Source organism: Aquarana catesbeiana, linkage group LG09 (genome assembly GCF_042186555.1).
Source record: "Aquarana catesbeiana isolate 2022-GZ linkage group LG09, ASM4218655v1, whole genome shotgun sequence".
NCBI classification, from domain to species: Eukaryota; Metazoa; Chordata; class Amphibia; order Anura; family Ranidae; genus Aquarana; species Aquarana catesbeiana.
In genome coordinates, this window is record NC_133332.1 from 259,282,222 (window position 1) to 259,306,942 (window position 24,721).

At 44.7% G+C, this 24,721-nt stretch overlaps 1 protein-coding gene across 1 annotated transcript in view; it reads left to right on the forward strand.

The window, feature by feature from the left end:
• LOC141108561 (transketolase-like protein 2) overlaps positions 1-24,721 on the forward strand; it is a 52,734-nt gene that overhangs the window by 10,896 nt on the left and 17,117 nt on the right. Inside the window, exons 2-7 of the mRNA XM_073600276.1 lie at positions 214-331; positions 4,692-4,805; positions 15,285-15,382; positions 17,120-17,311; positions 18,512-18,639; positions 18,728-18,921. Of these exons, the coding sequence (XP_073456377.1) occupies positions 214-331; positions 4,692-4,805; positions 15,285-15,382; positions 17,120-17,311; positions 18,512-18,639; positions 18,728-18,921 (844 nt within the window). The remainder of the gene's footprint in view (positions 1-213; positions 332-4,691; positions 4,806-15,284; positions 15,383-17,119; positions 17,312-18,511; positions 18,640-18,727; positions 18,922-24,721) is intronic.

The window sequence follows — 24,721 nt, forward strand, 5'->3', positions numbered from 1 at the left end:
AATGAGGTGTCAACCCTAGGGCTAGTGCACCTCAAATGTAGATGTGAGCCACCTTTTTTAGAGCGATCAGCAAGTATGTAGGCCAGGCTTGTACTGCGCTGTCAATGGTCAGGTGTCATTTTGGCACAAGGCATCATGTGATCTGAAAATTGTGACTTTTATCTCCGTATCTTCCGATTTAAACAATTAATGTGCTTTTTCTCCTTGTGACAGGCATCCCACATCCTGCTGCAGCGCTGCCGAAATCTTGTCCGTCCTCTTCTTCAACACCATGAGATACGATGCAGCTGACCCCGGCAACTTCAACAATGACCGCTTTGTTCTGTCAAAGGTGAGGATGACTGCAAGGATTTGCCATGTAATTCAGGTTCTGGATGTGCTAAAGTCCTATTTAAAAGCACAGTCCACCCTTTTGCCAAAAAAAAGTGCATCCACAAATGGAGGGGGTAGGAAAGCCTATTTTTTGCATTGAAGACTGCAGAGTATTGCAACCACTAAGTGCGTTGTGAATGCAATGCACAGGCCACCTGCCCCGTTCCATACAAAGGTATAGACCTTGTTTAACCACTTTGGCTCTCACACCTGTGTACCCCCTATGGGCCGCACCATATTTTCACATTTCTGCCATGTCTGTTCATGAGTCTATAACTTTGTAATTACTTATGATAAAGAATTGAGATGTTTGTGGGGGACAAACGGGGCTTTCTTGTGACCCTAAAGTCCTCTGAGAATTTTTTTTTTTATTTGCATTTTAGGAGGAAAGAGTAAAAATGAGGGGGGGGGGGACTTTACAGCAATTTGATCAGTAATATTTTGAACCCCATTAGGCTACTTTCACACTGAAAGCGTCGGTGGTAAAGTGCTGCTAATTTTAGCGGTGCTTTACTGTTGTGCTAGCGGGGAGCTTTTAACCCCCGCTAGCAGCCAAAGAAAAAGGGTTCAAAGCGCCCATGTATTGGCGCTGGTGGAGTGCTTTGACAGCGCTGCCTTTTCATTTCAATGGGCAGGGTGTTTTGGGAGCAGTGTATACACCTATCAGGAGAGGTACTCACCGAGGCTCGAAATGCTGAGAGCGGTTCACCCTTGCGACTAAGAGCAGTCCACCCCCTGGAGGTGTGACAGAAAGTGAATGCACAAAGAGGCACAGGCTACCCAGGAAACAGGTGGTTGCTGGTGTGAAGTCCTTGTCCGAGAGGAGTAGCTGTGCAGCGACTGGCAAGTGGAGTATCTCCAGAGCGGGTACAAGAGAAAGTCCAGAAACAGGCTGAGGGTCAAACACACAGGTTAGAATATCCAAACACAGGCTGAGGTGTTGTGGCAGGTAGATACAAGAGAAGTCCAGGATACAGGCAATGGTTCAAGGGAAAGGAGACAGTAGGCAGATCCGGGTCACAGGCAGAGGGTCAAACACTGGAGAAGGGCGGAATCCGTTTAACAAGCCAAGGGTCAGGTTCAGGAGACAAGCAGAGTAGTCGAGGTCAATCCGGGTCAAAAGCAGGTAATCGGCTAACAATCAGGAAGCAGAGATACACAGAAAGCTGAAGACAAACCAGCAAAGATCCTGTGTGCCAGAGTCCTTTTTAATAGGCAGCCCAAGGGTCACGTGGGATGTGCGTGCGCCGGATTGCCGGACCGCGCATGCGCCGGAGCGCCGTTCCGCTGCACATCCGCGCAGGAACACGGCTTTGATGCCTGGAAACACTATTTCCCTGACAACACCGCTCCCAAACCATCCCAAAGATGCTGCTTGCAGGACTTTTCAGAATGTCCCGCAAATGCACCGCCCAAATGTGAAAGCACTCGGGGTGAGAGGCTCATTACAGGCTTCAGTAACCAAAACTGCAGTGTTTGTCCTCATGACACATCATAGGAAGCACCCTCATGGCTAACAGAGGACAGAATTAGAAATAGACTTGGGAAAACTTAACATTAAGTCACCGGGACCAGATGGCTTGCACCCGAGGGTCCTTTTTAAAGAGCTCAGTCAAGTAATTGCCAGACCATTGGTCCTAATTTCTGCTGACTGGACTGGTACCAGCTGATTGGAGAAAAGCCAATGTAGCACCAATATTTAAAAGGGGCCCAAAATACATCCCTGGGAATTACCAACCAGTTAGCCTAACATCAATAGTATGTAAACTCTTGGAGGGGAAAAGGTTCTATATACAAGATTTTGGTAATGAAAACTGTATCGTTGACAGTAATCGGCATCGATTCATGAAGAATCAATCTTGCCAAACCAACCTATTAACCTTCTATGAGGAGGTGAGCTGCCATCTAGATAAAGGAAGGCCCGTAGACGTGCTGTATCTGGATTTTGCAAAAGCATTTGACACAGTTCCCCCATAAATGTTTACTGTACAAAATAAGGTCCGTTGGCATGGACCATAGGGTGAGTACATGGATTGAAAACTGGCTACAAGGGCGTGTTCAGAGGGTGGTGATAAATGGGGAGTACTCGGAATGGTCAGGGGTGGGTAGTGGGGTCCCCCAGGGTTCTGTGCTGGGACCAATCCTATTTAATTCATAAACAACCTGGAGGATGGGGTAAACAGTTCAATCTTAGTATTTGCAGACGATGCTAAGCAGGGCAATAACTTCTCCGCAGGATGTGAAAACCTTTCACGAAGATCTGAACAAATTTAATGGAGTGGGCAACTACATGGCAAATGAGGTTTAATGTAAAATAATGCATTTGGGTAACAAATATGAATGCAATCTACTCTCTAGGGGGGAATCAAGGATGGAAAAGGACCCTGGGGGTCCTAGTAGATGGGCTCAGCAATGGCATGCAGTGCCAAGCTGCTGCTAACAAAGCCAACATTTTATTGCCATGCATTAAAAAGGATCAACTCCAGGGATAAAGCGATAATTCTCCCGCTCTACAAGACTCTGGTCCAGCCGCACCTAGAGTATGTGAAGTACTGGAAATGGAGCGAGTACAAAGAAGGGCAGCAATGCTGATAAAGGGTCTGGAGGATATTTGTTATGAGGAAAGGTTGAGAGCACTGAACTTATTCTCTCTGGAGAAGAGATGCTTGAGAGGGGATATGATTTCAATATACAAATACCGTACCGGTGACCCCACAATGGGGATAAAACTTTTCCGCAAAAGGGAATTTAACAAGACTCGTGGCCACTTATTAAAACCTAGAGGAAAAGCAGTTTAACCATACCATAGAGGGCTCTTTACTGTAAGAGCGGCAAGGATGTGGAATTCCCTTCCACAGGTGGTGGTCTCGGCGGGGAAGCATCAATAATTTCAAAAAAACTATTAGATGAGCACCTGAATGACCACAACATACAGGGATATACAATGTAATACTGACATATAATCACACACATAGGTTGGACTTGTGTCTTTTTCAACCTCGCCTACTATGTAACTATGTTGTGGCAGATGGGATTTGTAGTATTCACATATCTCTATGAAATGACATAGCAAGCCTTTTTTCATCTGCTGAGGGTTCTGCTGTAAAATGGTTGTTGACCTTAGCTACACCCAGTGAAGTGACTGTCTGATGATGGAGATGATGCAAATCCTTCTACATTGTACAGGTTTATCTGCAGGCTTCTCTTCATCTGTTACAAGTGCAGAATTTATACAGCTTGTCTGAGCTTCCAGAAAACTGGATTTCCTAAAAAAAAAAACTCTATTCACGATTTGAAGTGTGTGTGTGTGTGTGTGTGTGTGTGTGTGTGTGTGTGTGTGTGTGTTTTCGGTCCCGAGGAGCTGCGAGCAGGAGTTTTTAGGTTAGGCCGCGGCTTTGTCCTAGTCTGGGCTCGCCTAAACTCCTGCCCGCAGCTCCTTGGGACCGGCGCGGTGTCAGCGCCGTTCCTGGGGAGCTGTAGGCAGGAGTTTTTAGGCACGGCTTCGGCCTAGTCTGCGGCATTCGGTCTCCCGAAGCCGCAGCCTCGCCTGAAAACTCCTGCCCGCAGCTCCTCAGGACCGGCGCGGTAAAAAAAAATCAATTTGCCTAAAAAAAAAAAATTAAATCGCTGTGACCTCTCAATTCAAGATTTAAATTGTTTCTCCCCCCCAGCCCTAGTGTATATGTAGGCGTGTTGCATTAAGGAGGCCTGTTCAGTTTACATTTCTCGGCTATCCCCATCCATAAAAAAATGACCCCCCCCATGTTGGCTGTACATGTGTCAATTAAATTATGTATTTCCTCTTCTTTTTGGTTGTTGACGATGGATTATTCCTATTTGATCAAAGTTATTGATCACGTCTTTTTCACCATGCTATCTCATAATCTGATCGAAATGCAATCATTTTCATGAACTATGTATCTTGGTGCTGCTGATGCAAAGGCATGTAACCACCACCATTCCAGAGTAGTGCAGCTGTACTTGTTTGGTTTTCTGCATCTATTGTGTATATCCTATGTAAAGGGTGCTTTGAACCCCAAAGGTGTGACCACAGGTCTGTCATGGGGAAGAATTGTTGTCACCAGGACAGGAAGTGAGGGCAAACTGTTACCTGAAGTATATTGGGCACCTGTTCTGATGGAGATGGTCAAAGGCAACCAATCTCAACACACCCCCAGTCCCCACCTATCACCACCAAAAAACATTTATTTAAAAAAATTTAATTAAATTTGCATTTAACCTTGAAACTGTTTTTATTTGGTGTTTCTAGATTGTTTGTTTGTCTTTTCTCTTTATAAATGTGTAATTCTTCTATCCAGGGTCATGCTGCTCCCATCCTATATGCTGCATGGGCTGAAGCTGGTTATATTAAGGAATCCGACCTTCTCAACCTGAGGAAGATTGACTGCGACTTGGAGGGCCATCCCACACCGGTAACGCTCACTGTGCATATTTATAATTTGTGTTCTACTATACCAGATGCTGCTTGCACACAGGCAGGTCTGAATAGTAGCTATAAAATGAACTTGTAGTGTAAAGAAGCCTTGTGCTCCACCTCCTGGCTGAACATGATACTGCAGCATTCATATTAGTTTTTAGGCTGAGCAAAAAATTTAGACATTTTAAACATGGTTTATCTCAGGGCTTGACAAATTTGCTTGGAATCTAGGAGCCAGCTAAAAAAGTTAGGAGCCAGGTTTTTTTTTTTTTTTTTTTTAAAACGACCGACAAAGCTTTATTTTCAATATAAAAATTAACCAATCTTAAATTTACACAGAGACGACTAGAACTAATGTGACTGCTTTTATTTCCTGCCATGCAGGTACACAAGACCACCATATTCTCGCTAAGGATCCAATCAGGTCCGCCTGAAAAACTGACATGCGAACCTGATCAGACAGCCCCTGTGAAAGGGGCCAAGCAGGGAGATGACAAATAATAAATTCATTTTAATTAACCACTTCCTTCCCGCAGGACGACTATATACGTCCTGTCTTTGAAGAGAAATACCGTTGTTATGGTAGCAGCTAGCTACCATAACCCCGGTATCTTCTTCAAGAGCCGGCGGTTCTCTTTCAGATAAAAGTGGTCTCTGCAGCAGATTAGCAGCGAGATCACTTTTATCGGCGGCAGGAGAGGGCCCCCCTACCGCCGCTCTCCGGTGCCCTTCACCGCTTATCGTGGCCGTCGGTCCCTGGCCTGACATGGAGACGAGTGAGAGGAAGATGGCCCCCCGCCCATCTCAAGTCATTGCAGGGCGAAAGCGACGTCAAATCGTCACTTCCACCCATAGCTCTTAAAGGGACATTTTTTTTTTTTTTTCAAATGACAATTTTTTTTTTAATGCATTTTAGTGTAAATATGAGATCTGAGGTCTTTTTGACCCCAGATGTCATATTTAAGAGGACCTGTCATGCTTTTTTTCTATTACAAGGGATTTTTACATTCCTTCTAATAGGAATAAAAGTGACTTTTTTTTTTTTTTTTAAAAGAACAGTGAAAAAATAAAAGTTAAAATAAATAAGAAAAAAAAAAATTTAAATGTGCCCCATCCCTTGTAATAGAAATAAAAGTGACACAATTTTTATTTTTTTTTAAAAACAGTGTAAAAATAAAAAATAAAATATATAAGAAAAAATTTTTTTAAATGCGCCCCGTCCCGCCGAGCTCGCTTGCAGAAGCAAACGCATATGTGAGTAGCACCCGCATATGAAAGCGGTGTTCAAACCACACATGAGGTATCGCCACGATCGTTAGAGTGAGAGCAATAATTCTAGTCCTAGACCTCCTCTGTAACTCAAAACATGCAACCTGTAGAATTTTTTTAAACGACACCTATGGAGATTTTAAAGGGTAAAAGTTTGTCGCCATTCCACGAGCGGATGAAATTTTGAAGCGTGACATGTTGGGAATCAATTTACTCGGCGTAACATCATCTTTCAAAATATAAAAAAAATTGGGCTAACTTTACTGTTTTCTTATTTTTTAATTAAAAAAAGTATTTTTTCCCAAAAAAGTGCGCTTGTAAGTCCGCTGCGCAAATACGGTGTGACAGAAAGTATTGCAATGACCGCCATTTTATTCTCTAGGGTGTTAGAATAAAAAATATATATAATGTTTGGGGGTTCTAAGTAAAGGGAAGGAGATGAGCAGGCAGTGAAAACAGGTAGGGAAAGCTGCTCCATTAGCATTGGTGGATGTCTTGTCATACCAACGGCCACCACCAGAGGGCGCCCGATTGCAGAAGGAACCAGGAACCATAGGACTGCAGTAGGCCGCAAAGCCGGGGCCTCAATTACCGGCGCGGCCCAGCGCGATCGCGGCGGGAGGAGGGGGGGGGAGGCGAACGGACACAGGATACCAAAGCTGTGCCGCCCCAGGTCGCTAATTCTAGTCGCAAATGCGACCTGGCGCCCGGGGTTTGTCGAGCCCTGGTTTATCTCTAACCAAAATTGTCCGGCTATCCATTATAAAGACTTTGTTTTTTTTTGTACGGTAACAAGAATATTGATATGTCGTTTGAAGTGGGAGAGAAGAGGACAAAATTCTCTTGAGAGATTCTGAACACTAAGGCCCCGTTTACACCAGCAGCAGTCTCCAACACCCTTCTGAAAAATGATCTGAGGGGTTGCAAGTTTGTCTGTCCCCCAGCAGTGGGATATACAAATTGACTGAGGTGTGTGTGTGTGTGTGGCACAGGGTGGAAATCAATGATTTAAAAAAAAAAAATCTAATTTTCTATTTAACCACTTCAGCCCCGGAAGGATTTACCCCCTTCCTGACCAGAGCACTTTTTACAAATTGGCACTGCGTCGCTTTAACTGCTAATTGCGCGGTCATGCAATGCTGTAACCAAACAAAATTTGCGTCCTTTTCTTCCCACAAATAGAGCTTTCTTTTGATGGTATTTGATCACCTCTGCCGTTTTTATTTTTTGCGCTATACACGGAAAAAGACCGAAAATTTTGAAAAAAAATGATATTTTCTACTTTTTGTTCTAAAAAAAATCCAATAAACTCAATTTTAGTCATACATTTAGGCCAAAATGTATTTGGCCACATGTCTTTGGTAAAAAAAATGTCAATAAGTGTATATTTATTGGTTTGCGCAAAAGTTATAGCGCCTACAATCTAGGGTACATTTTCTGGAATTTACACAGCCTTTAATTTATGACTGCCTATGTCGTTTCTTGAGGTGCTAAAATGGCAGGGCAGTACAAAACCCCCACAAATGACCCCATTTTGGAAAGTAGACACCCCAAGGAAATTGCTGAGAGGCATGTTGAGCCTATTGAATATTAATTTTTTTTGTCCCAAGTGATTGAATAATGACAAAAAAAAAAAAAAAAAAAAAAAAATTACAAAAAGTTGTCACTAAATGATATATTGCTCACACAGGCCATGGGCATATGTGGAATTGCACCCCAAAATACATTTAGCTGCTTCTCCTGAGTATGGGGATACCACATGTGTGGGACTTTTTGGGAGCCTAGCCGCATACGGGGCCCCGAAAACCAATCACTGCCTTCAGGATTTCTAAGGGCGTACATTTTTGATTTTACTCCTCACTACCTATCACAGTTTTGAAGGCCATAAAATGCCCAGATGGCACAAACCCCCCCCAAATGACCCCATTTTGGAAAGTAGACACCCCAAGCTATTTGCTGAGAGGCATGTTGAGTCCATGGAATATTTTATATTTTGACACAAGTTGCGGGAATGTGACAATTTATTTTTTTTTTTTTTTTTTTTGCACAAAGTTGTCACTAAATGATATATTGCTCACACAGGTCATGGGCATATGTGGAATTGCACCCCAAAATACATTCTGCTGCTTCTCCTGAGTATGGGGATACCACATGTGTGGGACTTTTTAGGAGCCTAGCCGCGTACGGGACCCCGAAAACCAATCACCGCCTTCAGGATTTCTAAGGGTGTACATTTTTGATTTCACTCTTCACTGCCTATCACAGTTTCGGAGGTCATGGAATGCCCAGGTGGCACAAACCCCCCCCAAATGACCCCATTTTGGAAAGTAGACACCCCAAGCTATTTGCTGAGAGGCATGGTGAGTATTTTGCAGCTCTCATTTGTTTTTGAAAATGAAGAAAGACAAAAAAAAAAATTTTTTTTTTCTTTTTTTAATTTTCAAAACTTTGTGACAAAAAGTGAGGTCTGCAAAATACTCACTATACCTCTCATCAAATAGCTTGGGGTGTCTACTTTCCAAAATGGGGTCATTTGGGGGGGGTTTGTGCCACCTGGGCATTCCATGGCCTCCGAGACTGTGATAGGCAGTGAAGAGTGAAATCAAAAATTTACGCCCTTAGAAAGCCTGAAGGCGGTGCTTGGTTTTCGGGGTCCCATACGCGGCTAGGCTCCCAAAAAGTCCCACACATGTGGTATCCCCGTACTCAGGAGAAGCAACAGAATGTATTTTGGGGTGTAATTTCACATATTCCCATGGCATGTTTGAGCAATATATCATTTAGTGACAACTTTGTGCAAAAAAAAAAAAAAAAAAAAAAAAAATTTGTCTCTTTCCCGCAACTTGTGTCACAATATAAAATATTCCATGGACTCGACATGCCTCTCAGCAAATAGCTTGGGGTGTCTACTTTCCAAAATGGGGTCATTTGGGGGGGGGTTTGAACTGTCCTGGCATTTTATGCACAACATTTAGAAGCTTATGTCACACATCACCCACTCTTCTAACCACTTGAAGACAAAGCCCTTTCTGACACTTTTTGATTACATGAAAAAATTATTTTTTTTTGCAAGAAAATTACTTTGAACCCCCACACATTATATATTTTTTTAAAGCAAATGCCCTACAGATTAAAATGGTGGGTGTTTAATTTTTTTTTTTCACACAGTATTTGCGCAGCGATTTTTCAAACGCATTTTTTGGGGAAAAAACACACTTTTTTACATTTTAATGCACTAAAACACACTATATTGCCCAAATGTTTGATGAAATAAAAAAGATGATCTTAGGCCGAGTACATGGATACCAAACATGACATGCTTTACAATTGCGCACAAACGTGCAGTGGCAACAAAATAAATACATTTTTAAAAGCCTTTAAAAGCCTTTACAGGTTACCACTTTAGATTTACAGAGGAGGTCTACTGCTAAAATTACTGCCCTCGATCTGACCGTCGCGGTGATACCTCACATGCATGGTGCAATTGCTGTTTACATTTGACGCCAGACCGACGCTTGCGTTCGCCTTAGCGCGAGAGCAGGGGGGACAGGGGTGCTTTTTTTTTTTTTTTTTTTATTATTTTTTTGCTTTTTTATCTTATTTTAAAACTGTTCCTTTCATTTTTTTTTTTTTTTTTTTTAATCATTTTTACTGTTATCTCAGGGAATGTAAATATCCCCTATGATAGCAATAGGTAGTGACAGGTACTCTTTTTTGAAAAAATTGGGGTCTATTAGACCCTAGATTTCTCCTCTGCCCTCAAAGCATCTGACCACACCAAGATCGGTGTGATAAAATGCTTCCCCAATTTCCCAATGGCGCTATTTACATCCGGCGAAATCTAAGTCATAAAATGCTCGTAGCTTCCGGTTTCTTAGGCCATAGAGATGTTTGGAGCCACTCTCGTCTCTGATCAGCTCTATGGTCAGCTGGCTGAATCACCGGCTGCATTCTCAGGTTCCCTGTTGAGACAGGAGAGCCAGAGAAAAACACGGAAGACGATGGGGGGGGGGGGGGGCATTCTCTCTGCTTGTAAAAGCAGTCTAGAGGCTAATTAGCCACTAGGATTGCTTTTACATGAAAGCCGACCGCTGGCTGAAAAGAATGATACCAAGATGATACCTAAACCTGCAAGCATCATTCTGGTATAACCACTCAAAGTCGTGAATGCTGTACCTGAAGACAAAAATATGGCTAACAATAAAGCACAGTAAACGGTAAAGTATAAAAAACTGCATACCTGAAAAGCAAACATGATAAAACATAATAACAATAAAACATTGCAGAATAGAATACAGTAAAAAAGAGCAGAACAATAGAGAGAATAGAGAGAGAGAGAATAGAGAGAGAACAATAAAACGACAACTATTATTTTTTATTTTATATTTTTGTGTGTTTTTTTTTTTTACACTTTTTTTGTAACTGTACCTTTTGTAACTGTAACCGGTTCCAGGTTCGGGTCTCTCAAAATGCGATGGCATCTTGGGAGACCCTGTGAAAGTGTGTCCTAGTCTGTGCAATGCTGTACCCTACGCTAATACTCAGCTAGTGAATGGTAGCGTTCAAAACATTCACCAATGCAAAGACCAGGATTGTCAGGACAGGAGGGACAATAATAGCGGGTGTCACGCCTATATCCGCGCTTACTGCAGACACGACATCTTTTTTGGGGGGTTCGCTGGGTAGGGGTACTCGGGAGGACATAAAAATGCCTCTCATGCAGCCGACTGCATTTGGTTGGGGATGTGAATGGGGGAAGTATGGGCGCTGCAGAAGTGGTGGGTTCCCAATTAGGATTGGCGAATGCAGCAGGAAGGGCACTATGGGCACGACGGGCCTGTGTTTGTCTTCTTGGTGGCAGCGGGACACTACTTGTGCTTGCCACCTCACCAGCTTGAACTGCACTTATGGGACTCGCCACGTCACCAAGTGTTACTGCAGTGCTGGTTTGACTACGACCGGGGTGTACTAGGCCGCTGGCGCTTGCCAGTTCACCAAAACGCTACCAAAAAAACTGTTAACGATCGCAGGGATCAGGCCTGACTCTGCGAACGCTGCAGTTATGCGTTTAGTGTTTTGTAAGTGACAGTGATCGATCGATACTGCACTTGGGTGGGCTGGGCGGAGGGACAAAACGCAGGTGCTAGCAGGTATCTGGGCTGATCCCACTAACACTGCGTTTTTGGGAACCCTAAACTGCTGGGGATGCTAGTATAGATCTGATCAGATATTGATCAGTTCAGATACTATACCACTAAGGGAGGTGTATGCTGCGTGCGTGGGTGTTAGCGCTACTGGCACTAACCTGACGCTGCCTGGGGCTGGTGCTTGCCAGTTCACCAAAACGCTACCAAAAAAACTGTTAGCGATCACAGGGATCAGGCCTGACTCTGCGAACGCTGCAGTTATGCGTTTAGTGTTTTTTTAAGTGACAGTGATCGATCGATACTGCACTTGGGTGGGCTGGGCTGGGCCAGGCGGAGGGGCAAAACGCAGGTGCTAGCAGGTATCTGGGCTGATCCCGCTAACACTGCGTTTTTGGGAATCCTAAACTGCTGGGGACGCTAGTATAGATCTGATCGGATCAGATATTGATGCGTTCAGATACTATACCACTAAGGGAGGTGTACGGTGCGTGGGTGTTAGCGCTACTGGCACTAACCTGACGCTGCCTGGGGCTGGTGCTTGCCATTTCACCAAAACGCTACCAAAAAAACTGTTAGCGATCGCAGGAATCAGGCCTGACTCTGCGAACGCTGCAGTTATGCGTTTAGTGTTTTGTAAGTGACCGTGATCGATCGATACTGCACTTGGGTGGGCTGGGCCGAGCCGGGCGGAGGGGCAAAACGCAGGTGCTAGCAGGTATCTGGGCTGATCCCGCTAACACTGTGTTTTTGGGAACCCTAAACTGCTGGGGACGCTAGTATAGATCTGATCGGATCAGATATTGATCCGTACAGATACTATACCACTAAGGGAGGCGTATGCTGCGTGCGTGGGTGTTAGCAGTACTGGCGCTAATCTGACGCTGCCTGGGGCGACGCATATCACCGCCGGGCGATCAGGGGGCTAAATCTTTATTCGGTAATAAACGGCGGGTGCCCTGACACTATAAAAAATAAACAAACTAACCAGCGTCACCCGTAACGGTTATACAGTGATCAGTGGTGAAAGGGTTAACTAGGGGGCAATCAAGGGGTTAAAACATTTATTAGGTAGTATATGGGGGTCCCTGACGCTATAAAACGCTGACGGCGAACCTAAATATTTACCTCACTAACTAGCGTCACCAGCGACACTAATACAGCGATCAGAAAAATGATCGCTTAGCGACACTGGTGACAGGGGGTGATCAAGGGGTTAAAACTTTATTAGGGGGGGTTAGGGGGGTACCCTAGACCTACAGGGGGCCTAACACTCACTGCCCTGACACTAACTGTCACAAACTGACACCAATACAGTAATCAGAGAAAAAAAAAAAAAAAAAAAAAAAACCTGCTTGGTGTCAGTTTGTGACAGGGGGGGGGGGGTGATTGGGGGGGGATCGGGGGGCGATCGGGGGGGGGATCGGGGTGATTTGTGTGCCTGGCATGTTCTACTGTGTGTGTGTGTGTTGTGCACTCACATTTCAGTCTTCTCTCCTCGGCCCGGAACGGAAAATACCGAGCCGAGGAGAGATGACATCATTTCCTCTGCCTCTGTGTACAATACAGAGGCAGGGAAATGATCCCATTGGCTGGGAGCGATCGCGAGGGGGGGGCCACGAATGGATGGCCTCCCCCTCACCTCCGATCGCCGGGGGACATTTGCCGACCGCCGCAGGCACCGGGGGGGGGTCCGATCGGACCCCCCACCCGCGGGCAGGCAAGGACGTACATGTAAGTCCTTTTGCCTGCCCGTGCCATTCTGCCGACGTATATAGTCGTGCGGCGGTCGGCAAGTGGTTAAGATGCATTAATAATTTATTCAGCATGAGGCTGTATATTCTGCAATATTTACATTTGTGGTAAATTCATTCAATGAATGCAAGCTGAGATAACATGTGCTGCATTGATTCTTCTCCCTTTTGGTTTTATCTCACTGTAGTGTACATAGATTTGCAAAACAAACTGTATGATTGAATCATTTTTATCACTTTTACTAACCTGACAGCTTATTATTCTAAATAGGAAACCTTAATTTTGTTTGCAGATATTAAAAATTCTAACTACCAGCAAGAATAAGTCCTTACATTTAAAGAGCACCTGTCATTTCAGATCCATCATGTTAGCGGGCATCCACTCACCTGCTGCAGCCACGTCCCTCACCTTGTTGTGTCCCTGCCGCATCACCAGACATCCCATTAAAGTGAATGAGACTGTCGGTGAGTCAACAGCGGGTCAGAGGAGGAGCTGCTGCAGGACAGAAATGACAGTTGCTCTTTTAAAAATTATGATTTAAATCGAGCCTTTTTACTAGTAATTTTAAGTCAACTTTATTTAAATCAAATCCACTCTGGTATGACACTAGGGCTGCAACTAACGATTATTTTCATAATCGATTAGTTGGCCGATTATTGTTTCGATTAATCGGTTAATAACCCTAAAAAAATGTGTGGGGTATAATTTAGTTAATATGCAACATTTAAAAAAGCCAATTTATTCCTAAATATCTTTATACGCAGGGGTAAATATAAATAACCAACTATACGGTTAGGGAGTAAAATCTTTATTCCTCTCTGAGAATGACAGACAGAAGAGATATACTCTATATACTATTAGAGGTTGAATCTGGACTCAGATCAATTTTTTTTCATTTAAAGAAAAAAAAATTCTAGACTGTTTTGCAGATTTTCAAACAGAACTGTAATATTACATGCTTTTCTGCAGCTTCTCCATTGAAGTATATTAAACCAAAAAAGCACCGTTTTGCATTGAAAAAGGTCCTTGACCCTTTCCAAATACACAGCAGCTGAAAAAAGCATAGATGTGAACGTTACATGAACTGTAGTGCATTTCTGCAAAAAGCACCAAAAACACATAGGTGGGAACCAGGCCTAAGACATTTAGTAACATAATGGAGTTAAAAATAAAAAAAAAATTGTTTTTTTTTACTGTGCAACAGTGAAAGTAATATTTACAGTAGAGATTATTTGCTCTTTTTGTACTATATAGGGCTAATTTTAGCTTTTTTAACCCCATTATGTTACTGGCCGATTCATCGATTATGAAAATAGTAATCGATTAATTACATAATCGATTAGTTGTCGATTAATCGATTAGTTGTTTCAGCCCTATATGGCACCAATCCTCTCTCCTTTTTTTTTTTTTTCTTCCATGTTTAGTCACGTTTTTAAACTAAAGCTTGGTTGCCATGTGCAGCTACTTCAAGGCTAGTAAATTACCCTCTTCAAGTACAACACAACTGTAGAAGCTGTACTGATGCTTAAACCTCTTTCACATCTGTGCGACCTGAAAGTTGTGCAACTTTGCTGTGACTTGAAGCAATACCTGTGTAATCCTGAGGTCTATCAACCTTGAGTCACATCAAAGTAGTGCAGGGACTACTTTGAAGTTGCTGCGACCTTGAAGTCTCAGATATTAATGGTACGCTTTGGAAATCGTGGGGTATGACTTGTGTGACTTTGCAGTCACAAGTGTGAAAGGGGTCTTAGTGTTTGGTAAACAAATTATAAAAAAAATTGAACTACATTCTGTTGCCTCTCATCACAATTAAAAAGTATCTTGGATGTGCTCAGTAAATACCTGTAGATCCAACTAGTGCCCTCCTATAGTTGAGGTGTGTATGTTTGTGTGTGTATAGTCATGACTTCATATGTTTTTTTTATTCTTGTCCATGTTAAGTATGACTGACAGATCCATGCTCCTAACTGAGATCTACAATATGCTGAGGTAGTATGGCTGTGGTGCCCAAGGCATGCTCCCATCCAACCCTACCCATCTACCAGCAGGGACCTCTGTCACAAGAGTGGCAGTCTTTGATTCCACAGCATGGAGCAAGGGGTATTCAATGCAATCATGCCCTGCACACTGAAAGCAAAGCAGCCATGTGAGTCACTTGATCACTAAATAAAAAAACAGTAGGAGAAATCTACTACGTAAGAATGCAAAATGTGTGTATGAATGTCGGTGCGACTTTGTATGACTTTATATATACTTTAACCATAATGTGTGTTTTTGTGGTTTTTTTTGTTTGTTTGTTATAGAAACTGCCATTTGTTGATGTTGCTACTGGATCTCTTGGACAAGGCCTGGGAGCATCCTGTGGCATGGCTTACACCGGGAAAAACTTTGATAAGGCCAGGTACGTATGCCATACGTATTTAATGGGCGTTTAACCGCTTGCCATCCGGAGGACGTCATATGACATCCTCGACTTTCAGGGCTTATATCTGAGGCTACAGACATCATTCAGACACCGGCATTTTTAGCCGGCGATTCCGTACACCATAAGAACGATCATAGCGGCTGTTCCGCCGCTTGATCGTTCTTACGGGCGGCGGGAGGGGACGTTCCCCCCACCCCCCCCCCCCCCCCCACCCTCCGGTGCTACTACCGACTCACCTCAGCGATCGGTGAGTCGGACAGCGGATCCGCCGGTGCCGGATGTTCACCATAGAGATTTCCGGCGGACCAGATGGTCGCCGGAGTCTCTATGATCGTTCGGAGGCCGGGCGCGATGTTATGACGTCACGCCCGGCCTCTGCATTAAAAAAAACGGTGCCGCTTCGGCTGTGAAGCGGCGATCGTTTTATTTTTTTTTTATTTTTTTATTTTTTTTATTTTGGGCTTCCCAGCCTAGAGGTAAGATGTGGGGTCTTATTGACCCCATATCTCACTGTAAAGAGGACTGATCGTGTCATATTCCTATTACAAGGGATGTTTACATTCCTTGTAATAGGAGTAAAAGTGATCAAAAAAAATTTAATTAAATTTTTTTAAGTGCCCCTGTCCCCGTGAGCTCGTACGCAGAAGCGAACGCATATGTAAGTCCCGCCCACATATGAAAACGGTGTTCAAACCACACATGTGAGGTATCGCCGCGAACATTAGCGCGAGAGCAATAATTTTGGCCCTAGACCTCCTCTGTAACTCAAAACATGTAACCAGTAAAAAATTTTAAAGCGTCGCCTATGGGGATTTTTAAGTACCAAAGTTTGGCGCCATTGCACGAGCGTGTGCAATTTTGAAGCGTGACATGTTAGGTATCTATTTACTCGGCGTAACTTCATCTTTCACACAATGCAAAAAAATTTGGCTAACTTTGCTGTTTTTTTTTGTTTTTTTTTTGTTTTTTTTTTTTTAAAAACGCGTTTGAAAAATTGCTGCGCAAATACCGTGCAAGATAAAAAGTTGCAATGACTGCCATTGTATTCTCTAGGGTCTCTGCTAAAAAAAAAATATATAATGTTTGGGGGTTCTATGTAACTTTATAGCAAAGAAATGATGATTTTTGACATGTAGGAGCAAAATTGTCAGAAATGGCCTGGATGCGAAGTGGTTAAAGTGTTTTGTAAAGCTTCAAATTTAAAAACGTGTCATACCTGCTCTGTGCAATGGTTTTTGCACAGACCAGCCTGGATCCACTTTGGGTCCTCGGCTTCTTTACCACATCTGTCAGTGGCATCCTTTCTGCATTAGTTGTAAAGCGCTGTGCAAACTGTTGTTGCTATATAAATCCTGTATAAAAAGGCTACAACCAACGTAGCAGAATTTCTCCTCCATTTCCCATCCCCAAACTATATAGGGGGTGAGAGGGGAGAGCATCTATTTCCCAAAAATTCAGTTGTGTTCTAGTGACGTAGCGGTATAGATAAGGCAGTTCACTGCTCACCATACTATGTGGAAGTGTGTGTGTGTGTGTGTGTGTGTGTGTGTGTGTGTGTACATTGATAACAACTTTGCAAGGATGGCCTGCCAAATTTTTTTTTTTTTTTTTTTTTTTCTTGGCTCCGTTCAAAAAACACACATGGCTGACAACTGGGAAATAGTGAAGGGAATTTTAATAAACATGTTCTTGGTACATGGTCCTCTTTTGCAGTTATCGTGTCTATTGTCTGCTGGGTGACGGTGAAGCCTCTGAAGGCGCTGTATGGGAAGCCATGGCCTTTGCATCTCTTTATCATCTAGACAACCTGGTGGCCATCTTTGATGTAAACCGTCTGGCCCAGAGTGAAGCTGCCCCTCTCCAGCACCAGACTGACATCTACAGGAAGAGATGTGAAGCTTTTGGGTAAGTGCACTTTTTGTACACAGACCGCGGATCCTTATGTTACGGCTGCGGTTTTCCTGGTCATCTAGCAACAGATGTAGCTGTGCGATTTGGTCTGCCATTTCCTCTTTTGTGTCATTTAATTCTGTAAAGCCCTGGCGCAGGGTTGCAGTGTCTTTCTCAATAGAAGTGACTCGTGAGGTGACCTCTGTTACAGATTGCTTAATTCCAGCAATCTCTCCTCGTAGTGCTGCCTCCATTCTAAGTGCTACAGAGTCTAGATCATCTCTGGTGGGCAGCTTTTGTAGTAGAGCCCATAGAGACTGCTCTCCAGGAAGCATAGATTGGGGCACATGTGAAGGCAGAGTCAGTGGTGCAGAGCTCATGGAAGCCTGCAGTAAAATGGGCAGAGGCAGTCCCACTGCGGAGAGCAGCTGGGTCCTCCTCCTGGGCTTGCAAGTGATGCGAGGGATAGTGAACTTGGGAGGCAGGGGGAGAGATCACTATTAGGGGAGAACGGCAGCATATCATTACCATGGTCTTGTCTCCCTCATCCTCCTGCTGGCGCTCCGTGCTCCTCCCATGTCTGAGCGCTGGCGCCATCTTGGAAAAGTCCGGTGTAGAAGCCGCCGGCTGTTTCGGCACCAGGAATCTCTCCATCTGTATCCCCGCTCACGTAGCACAGCGGAGCAGTCTTCTCCAGCAGTATGGGTGTGCTGAGAAGCCAAAATATGAGGTTTTTTCTGTGCGGGTGGTCTGTGAATGAGCCGCGGACCGGGAGCCCTCTGAAAAACACGGCTTCACTCCTCCATGCCGAGATCACGCCCCCAATATGAATTTTAAGATTTTGTTTTTGGGTGGCATTGGCTGTAACATCACCCCCTGATTGTGCTACATGGTGGCAGTATTTGTCCGCTCTTTCAGTCATTGTCTTTCCAACCCTTGTTTTCATTTGGGGCACCCTTTCAAAGAATGGAAAATCCTAAGCCACCCCAGTTTAAAATGTAAACCGTTATTCATCAATGGGTAAACCTGAGACTTGTAAAATGTACACAACCACCTTGATGAAATTAACTTAATATCAGAAGTCCCCCTTAATGTCTGACGCCTCCCATTACATCGTTCCCTTATACATCAGAGGCTTCTCCTTCCAGGGCTAGCTGGGTCTTGTGCATGCAACACCCTGGTAACAGACTTATTTTATTAATCTTGTGTTTCCAGATGGAACACCTACGTTGTGGACGGCCATAATGTGGAGGAATTGTGCTATGCTCTTTGGCAGGCAGCCACCGTGAAAGACAAGCCCACCGCTATCATTGCTAAAACCTACAAAGGAAAAGGCATTTCAGGTAACGTGTCTCGCACGGTGTGTTCATACATTTGACAGTTGTAAGATATGTATGTATGTATGGTTACTTTGTTTTTGTTCCTCTTCAGGTGTTGAAGATCAAGATAACTGGCATGGAAAGCCTATGCCTAAAGACAAGGTGGAGTCCATCGTCAATGAGATCCAGAATCGGACGCAGACCAACAAGAAACTGACTCCCTTGGCTCCCATCAAAGATGCTCCTGAGGTCAGCGTTGACAACATTACAATGCCCACTCCTCCAAGTTACAAAGTTGGAGACAAGGTGAGTTTCATCCTTTATATTATCAGACAAGACCTATTTCCTATCTGACCAATGTACTATTAGTCACATGACTTAAAGTAAAATGCTACTTTCTCCAAGCATCTTCCAGGACAGCCCATGAGACCTTGGGCTCCTACCAGGACAGGAAACACGTCACCCCCACCAGATAAAAGGGCGGTCCTCCAGGCCCATGTCAGTTATTTGTGTTTCCTCCGGACGGGGGGTAACATGTTCATGGAACCTGCTCCCATAGGCCTTATAAGCAGGGGCTTTGTATGGGTTTTTTTCTGGGGCATATCACTTACCTCTTCCTCTGCCAGAAGCAGCACACCGCTGGGGAGGTTGGCTGTGTTGCTGTTCTCTGTCCTCAGTGCCTGGAGAGGGCCAGGACCGGGTGAGGTCGTGCCCCTAGCGCAGTGCATTGCACTCTAGCTCAGCTGAGCTTCGGTTGTCCTTCCCTGCCGACAGCCTGGCTGATCTGAGCAAGGAATGGAGGAAGCTGCAGCGTTCGAGGGGGCGGAGCTATTGCACTCCAAGCCGGCCCACAGGAAGTGCCTGGAGAGGGTTACCTCCGGGGCATATGACATCGGGCGCCGGAGACGAGGTTCCAGTCTTCATAACAGAGAACGCTGGCTGCTGGTGTTTCTTGGTGTTAAGCAGCCAGGCTGTGGATGACCAAGAGGGGCAGAATGGATCCTCCTGCAGTACCTGCACAGGCAGCGGATGCAGTTCCCAACACCAGTACCTCACAGGTAAGCCTGGGGTGTTCTGTCACCACCTTACTGTCCCTGTGAGTGTTCCCTCCCCCTCCCCCCTCTGTAGTAGTGGGTGTAAGGGGACACATTTCCTCCCTCCTGCACGTGGTGTTACGGAGTGATTGTGTGGCTTTAATTACATTGTGGGTCATTTATTTTGTCTTGCAGACCAAGACTCAGGACAAGGCCCAAGCGCAGCCACTTAAAAGGAAATGTGCGGTTTGCGCAAACAAATTGAGCTCCTCATGGAGCAAAGCAGTTTGTCGCACCTGTATAGAAGGCCTAGTAAAGGATGACCCGGTTGCCTCTTGCCAGAAGATGCTTACTTCTGTTAGGGATGAGCTTGCGTCCACCTTCAGTTCCTTTAGAACGCTTATTGACAAGCTCCAGACTCCAGCAGAGAGTCCATCTTCACTGAAGGCGTCAGTAAGCGCTCCGCAGCAGGCAGAGAGTGAAGACTGAGGCTGAGGTCAGATCTACCCGTTCTTCTCTGGAAGAATCAGGGTCAGATACAGAGCCCAGAGATAGAGAATCCACTCGAGGCTCAAGATTTAAGTTATCTGTTGAGGATGTAGATGGCTTATTAAAGGCTATCTATACTACCCTTGAATTAAAAGAGGAAGAGGTTCAGTTATCCAAACATGATCTTATGTATAAAGGATTACATAAGAGAAAATCAAGAGTGTTTCCAGTTCATAGTTCTTTGGTTGATACTATTAAACTGGAATGGGATAATCCTGAGAGAAAACCATTCTTCTCTAGTAACCTAAAAAGGAGGTTTCCTTTTGATGAGGACACTGCGCAGCCATGGAATAAGAATCCCAAGTTAGACGCACCTCTTTCAAAAGTTTCAAAAAACTCGGACCTGGCGTTTGATATGGGTACGCTTAAGGATCCGATGGACAAGAGGGGGGGATATCCTTCTCCACAGAGCCTGGGACTCAGCAGTTGGAAACTTGAAACCAGCTTTGGCTTCCACTTGTGTGGCCAGAAATCTGGAGGTTTGGTTGACTCAGATTCAGTCACATCTGTCAGCAGGTACCTCCAGAGAGCAAATTTTAAAGTCTTTTCCTCTCCTATTTCAGGCAGTGGGTTTTTTGGCAGATTCTTCCGCTGAGTCGGTAAGAATGTCAGCCAGGACTTCGGCTCTAGTGAACTCGGCCAGGAGAAGCCTTTGGCTTAAGACCTGGTAAGGGGACTCGGCCTCCAAGTTGCGCCTTTGTGGCCTTCCTTTAACTGGCGATCATTCATTTATTTGGCCCAGGTCTACAGGAGGCACTGGAACGCACGGCTGATAAGAAAAAGGCGTTTCCAGAGAAAAAGAGTTCAGACAGCCAGAAAATTTTTTCGTGGCCAAAACAGGCAACAGAGTCCTAGAGAGGACAGCAGGCCGAAAAAGCATTGGACTGGGCACAAAGGCAGAGGCAAAGGGGGAGTGCTATTTAACCCTCCTCAACAGCCCGCCAAGCCGCAGTGACTTGTGTTCCCCGGTGGGAGGGAGATTGAGGGCCTTCATCCCACAGTGGGCAGCAGTCACTCTGAGCCCCTTCGTCCTGGACCTAGTGACCAACGGGTACAGGCTGGAGTTTGTTCACCAACCACCAGAACGTTTGTTGGTCACATTTCCTCCACAAGATCGGGAGAAAGCGAGGGCTCTGGGTCTCCAGATCGGAGACTTATTAGATCAAAAAGTCCTGATTCCTGTTCCTCGAGCGGGGCAAGGGATTCTATTCCCATGTATTTGTGGTCAGAAAGCCGGCAGGAAAGTTTCGACTTATCCTGAATCTCCGGACCTTAAACAAGTCCATCAGATACAAGCATTTCCGTATGGAGACAGTTTTTACAATCAAAAACCTACTATACCCAAACTGCTTTATGGCCACGTTGGACGCTTATCTTCACATCCCTATCCATCCAGCCTTCCAAAAGTTTTTGAGATTGGCAGTGAAGACGGGTATGGGGACCTGACATTTTCAATTTCAGGCCCTCCCCTTCGGTCTTTCCTCAGCCCCACGCATCTTTACGAAGGTGTTGGGAGAAGCGCTGGCTCCTCTAAGATTAAAGGCAGTAACGGTTATCCCTTACTTAGACGACCTCCTGATAGTGGCAAAATCATACCAAAGGCTGTTGGAAGATCTCCAGGCTGTACAGGACTTCTTACAGTCCCTAGGCTGGCTAATAAACAAAGAAAAATCGTCCTTGATTCCGGCCCAGAAAGTAACTTATCTGGGTTACGATTTTTGCTCCGTGAACCAAAGAGTTTTTCTTCCTCAGGAGAAGATTACCAAAGTGTTCCAGACTATGTCAACATTGCAGACCAACCAGTCGGTCTCTCTGAGACAGGTGTCGAGGGCAGTGGGTCTTATGACCTCATGTTTTCCCGCAGTACCATGGGCGAGACTCCGTCAGCGTCCGTTACCACGGTTTCTTTTAAGAAACTGGGACGGGGACGTAAGGTCCCTGGAGTCAAGGATCTGGCTTCCCGACAGGATAAAAAGAAGCCTTTGGTGGTGGAGAGCTGGTCAGCACCTAGCAGGAGGTCTCCCATGGTCCTTTCCCATTTCCTGAAGGATTACCACGGATGCGAGTTCCTGGGGATGGGGGGCCCACCTCAGCAATGCAGTAGCACAAGGAGAGTGGTCCCCAGAGGAGGCAAGGGCCTCATCCAATCAAAGAGCTGCTTGCAGTCCAGAGAGCCCTCCAGTCTTTTCAGATGGAGATCAGGGGTCACAACCTCCAAATCCTGTCAGACAATATAGCGACAGTCGCGTATATCAACAAGCAGGGAGGCACGAGAAGCCGGAGGCTTCAGTCCATTGCCCAGGAGATCCTTTCATGGGCAGAGGGGAATCTAGCCTCCAAATCATTGCTGTACACCTGAAGGGGAAAAACAATTACCTGGCAGATTATCTCAGCCGTCACAGGATAGACCGAGACAACTGGTCCCTTCATCCCGAAGTCTTTGCAGACCTCACCAAGAGATGGGGTTATCCGGTAGCGGATTTGTTTGCAAACCGAAACAACCGCAAGACGGAGATATTCTTTTCCATGAACCCGGCAGACCAAGCCTTGGGGATCGATGCTCTGGCGAACCCGTGGCCTCCAGGCCTATGTTATGCCTTTCCGCCAATCAGGCTGATTCCAGAAGTCCTCCGGAAGTTTCGGCTGGAAGAGACAGATCTGATTCTAATTGCCCCGTTTTGGCCCAAGAGGCCATGGTTTTCCCTGCTACAGTCTCTGGTTTCAGAGCCTCCGTGGAGTCTTCCGAAAAGGGAAGACCTATTATTGCAGGGTCCAGTATCACACCCTCAGGTGGTTTCCTTAAACTTGACGGCCTGGTATCTGAAGAAAAGATACTGAGCGCCCAAGGGTTCTCTGACAAAGTAGTCAGGACTCTCGTTAATTGCAGGAAGCCAGTTACTAGAGCCATATATTCCAAAGTTTGGAAAAGGTTTAACTCATGGTTATCTGAAAATGATAGATTAACTCATGATATTCCGTCTATTTTGGAATTTTTCCAAGAGGGTGTCGACAAAGGTCTTTCTGTTAGTACCTTAAAGGTACAGGCAGCAGCTATTAGTGTGTTCCTCCAGTTTTCTCTCCTGGAAAATCCCACTATAGCCAGATTTTTCAAATCTATCTCTAGGGCCAGACCAGTAGTAGTGAGAAGTTGTCCAACGTGGGATCTGTCCCTAGTACTTCAAACTCTGGTAGAATTTCCGTTTGAACCTCTGGAAAGTATGTCAGTTAAGTTACTTACATTAAAAACTGTGTTCCTTATAGCTGTTTTTTTTTATCAAAAGTTTTTATTGCGCACAGAGTCAAAATTTATACATTACATCTGATAATGACGTGACATACAAATCATAATAGAGGCGTACATTGAACAAATTTAACCTTCATTAGTAAAAAAATATTTCCATGCTCATACATGTAGATTCCTGAGTTCGCCGTCCTTATCACTCAATCAGTATATGTGCATTTTTTAAACCAGAACAAAAAATAAAAACAGCCAGCATATTACAACCAGCAACTTCTCCCCTCCCTCCCTCACCCACCCATAAGTCTGTCTTTGGTAGAATGGCCCACAAAGTAAAGCGAACCAGAAAAAAAGAGACAACCACCCTCTCATCAGCCCAAACAGAAAAATTGCGCTCACTATCATCCGTCCTTTGCCTATTCACTTTCCTGAAATAGGTAAAAAAATCCAAAAAACATCCTCCCCGCAAAATATTTATCCCTCGCCTTCCAGGGTATCAGCAGAGTCAACCCATCTAAACCATACTTTTTGAAATTTTTTTGAGGCCCCCCTAGCTTCATAAGTCATTTTATACATCAAGATATCAGAGTTAATTACTTTTTTCCACATCCCCAGTGTCAGCGGTTCATCATGTATCCATCTTCTGGCAATAAGCTTTCGTACTCCAAAAAATAAAATTCTCAGAAATAATTTTGTGTGTGTACTCATTTGTTCTTGTCCAAACACCCCTAGGAGACACCTTAAGGGAGAGCAAATATTTGGCAAATCAAACTGTTCCGAAATGAATTCTGTCACCTGCGACCATAATGGTCTTACCTTTACACATTCCCAAGTCATGTGTAAGAAAGTACCCTCCGCCCTCCCACACTTATGACAAATGGCCGATTCCCGTCTATGCATTCGATACAATCTAGTAGGTGTATAGTACTGTTGATGTAGGTACCGGAATTGAATCATTTTATCCGTGGAAGAGATTACTGATATTAGATATGTATCCAACACCTCCTGCCACATTTCTTCCGACAGCTCAGGGACAATCGTGACCCAACGTTCCATAGATCTAGAGGTTGTAGTCCCCACCCCTGGGCCCACCGCCCCATAATATCTAGAAATTCTTTTTTTCGGGTCCGGATCCATCAGAATCCTCTCTAAGTCAGTATTCTGAACTATAATTTCATCAGCGCCAAACTGCGCAAGCGCAGCATGGTGTAGTTGGACATACCGAAAGTGCCAGTTCCTCGGTATTTCAAAATTCTCTCTCAGCTGTGCAAATGTACAGAAGCGA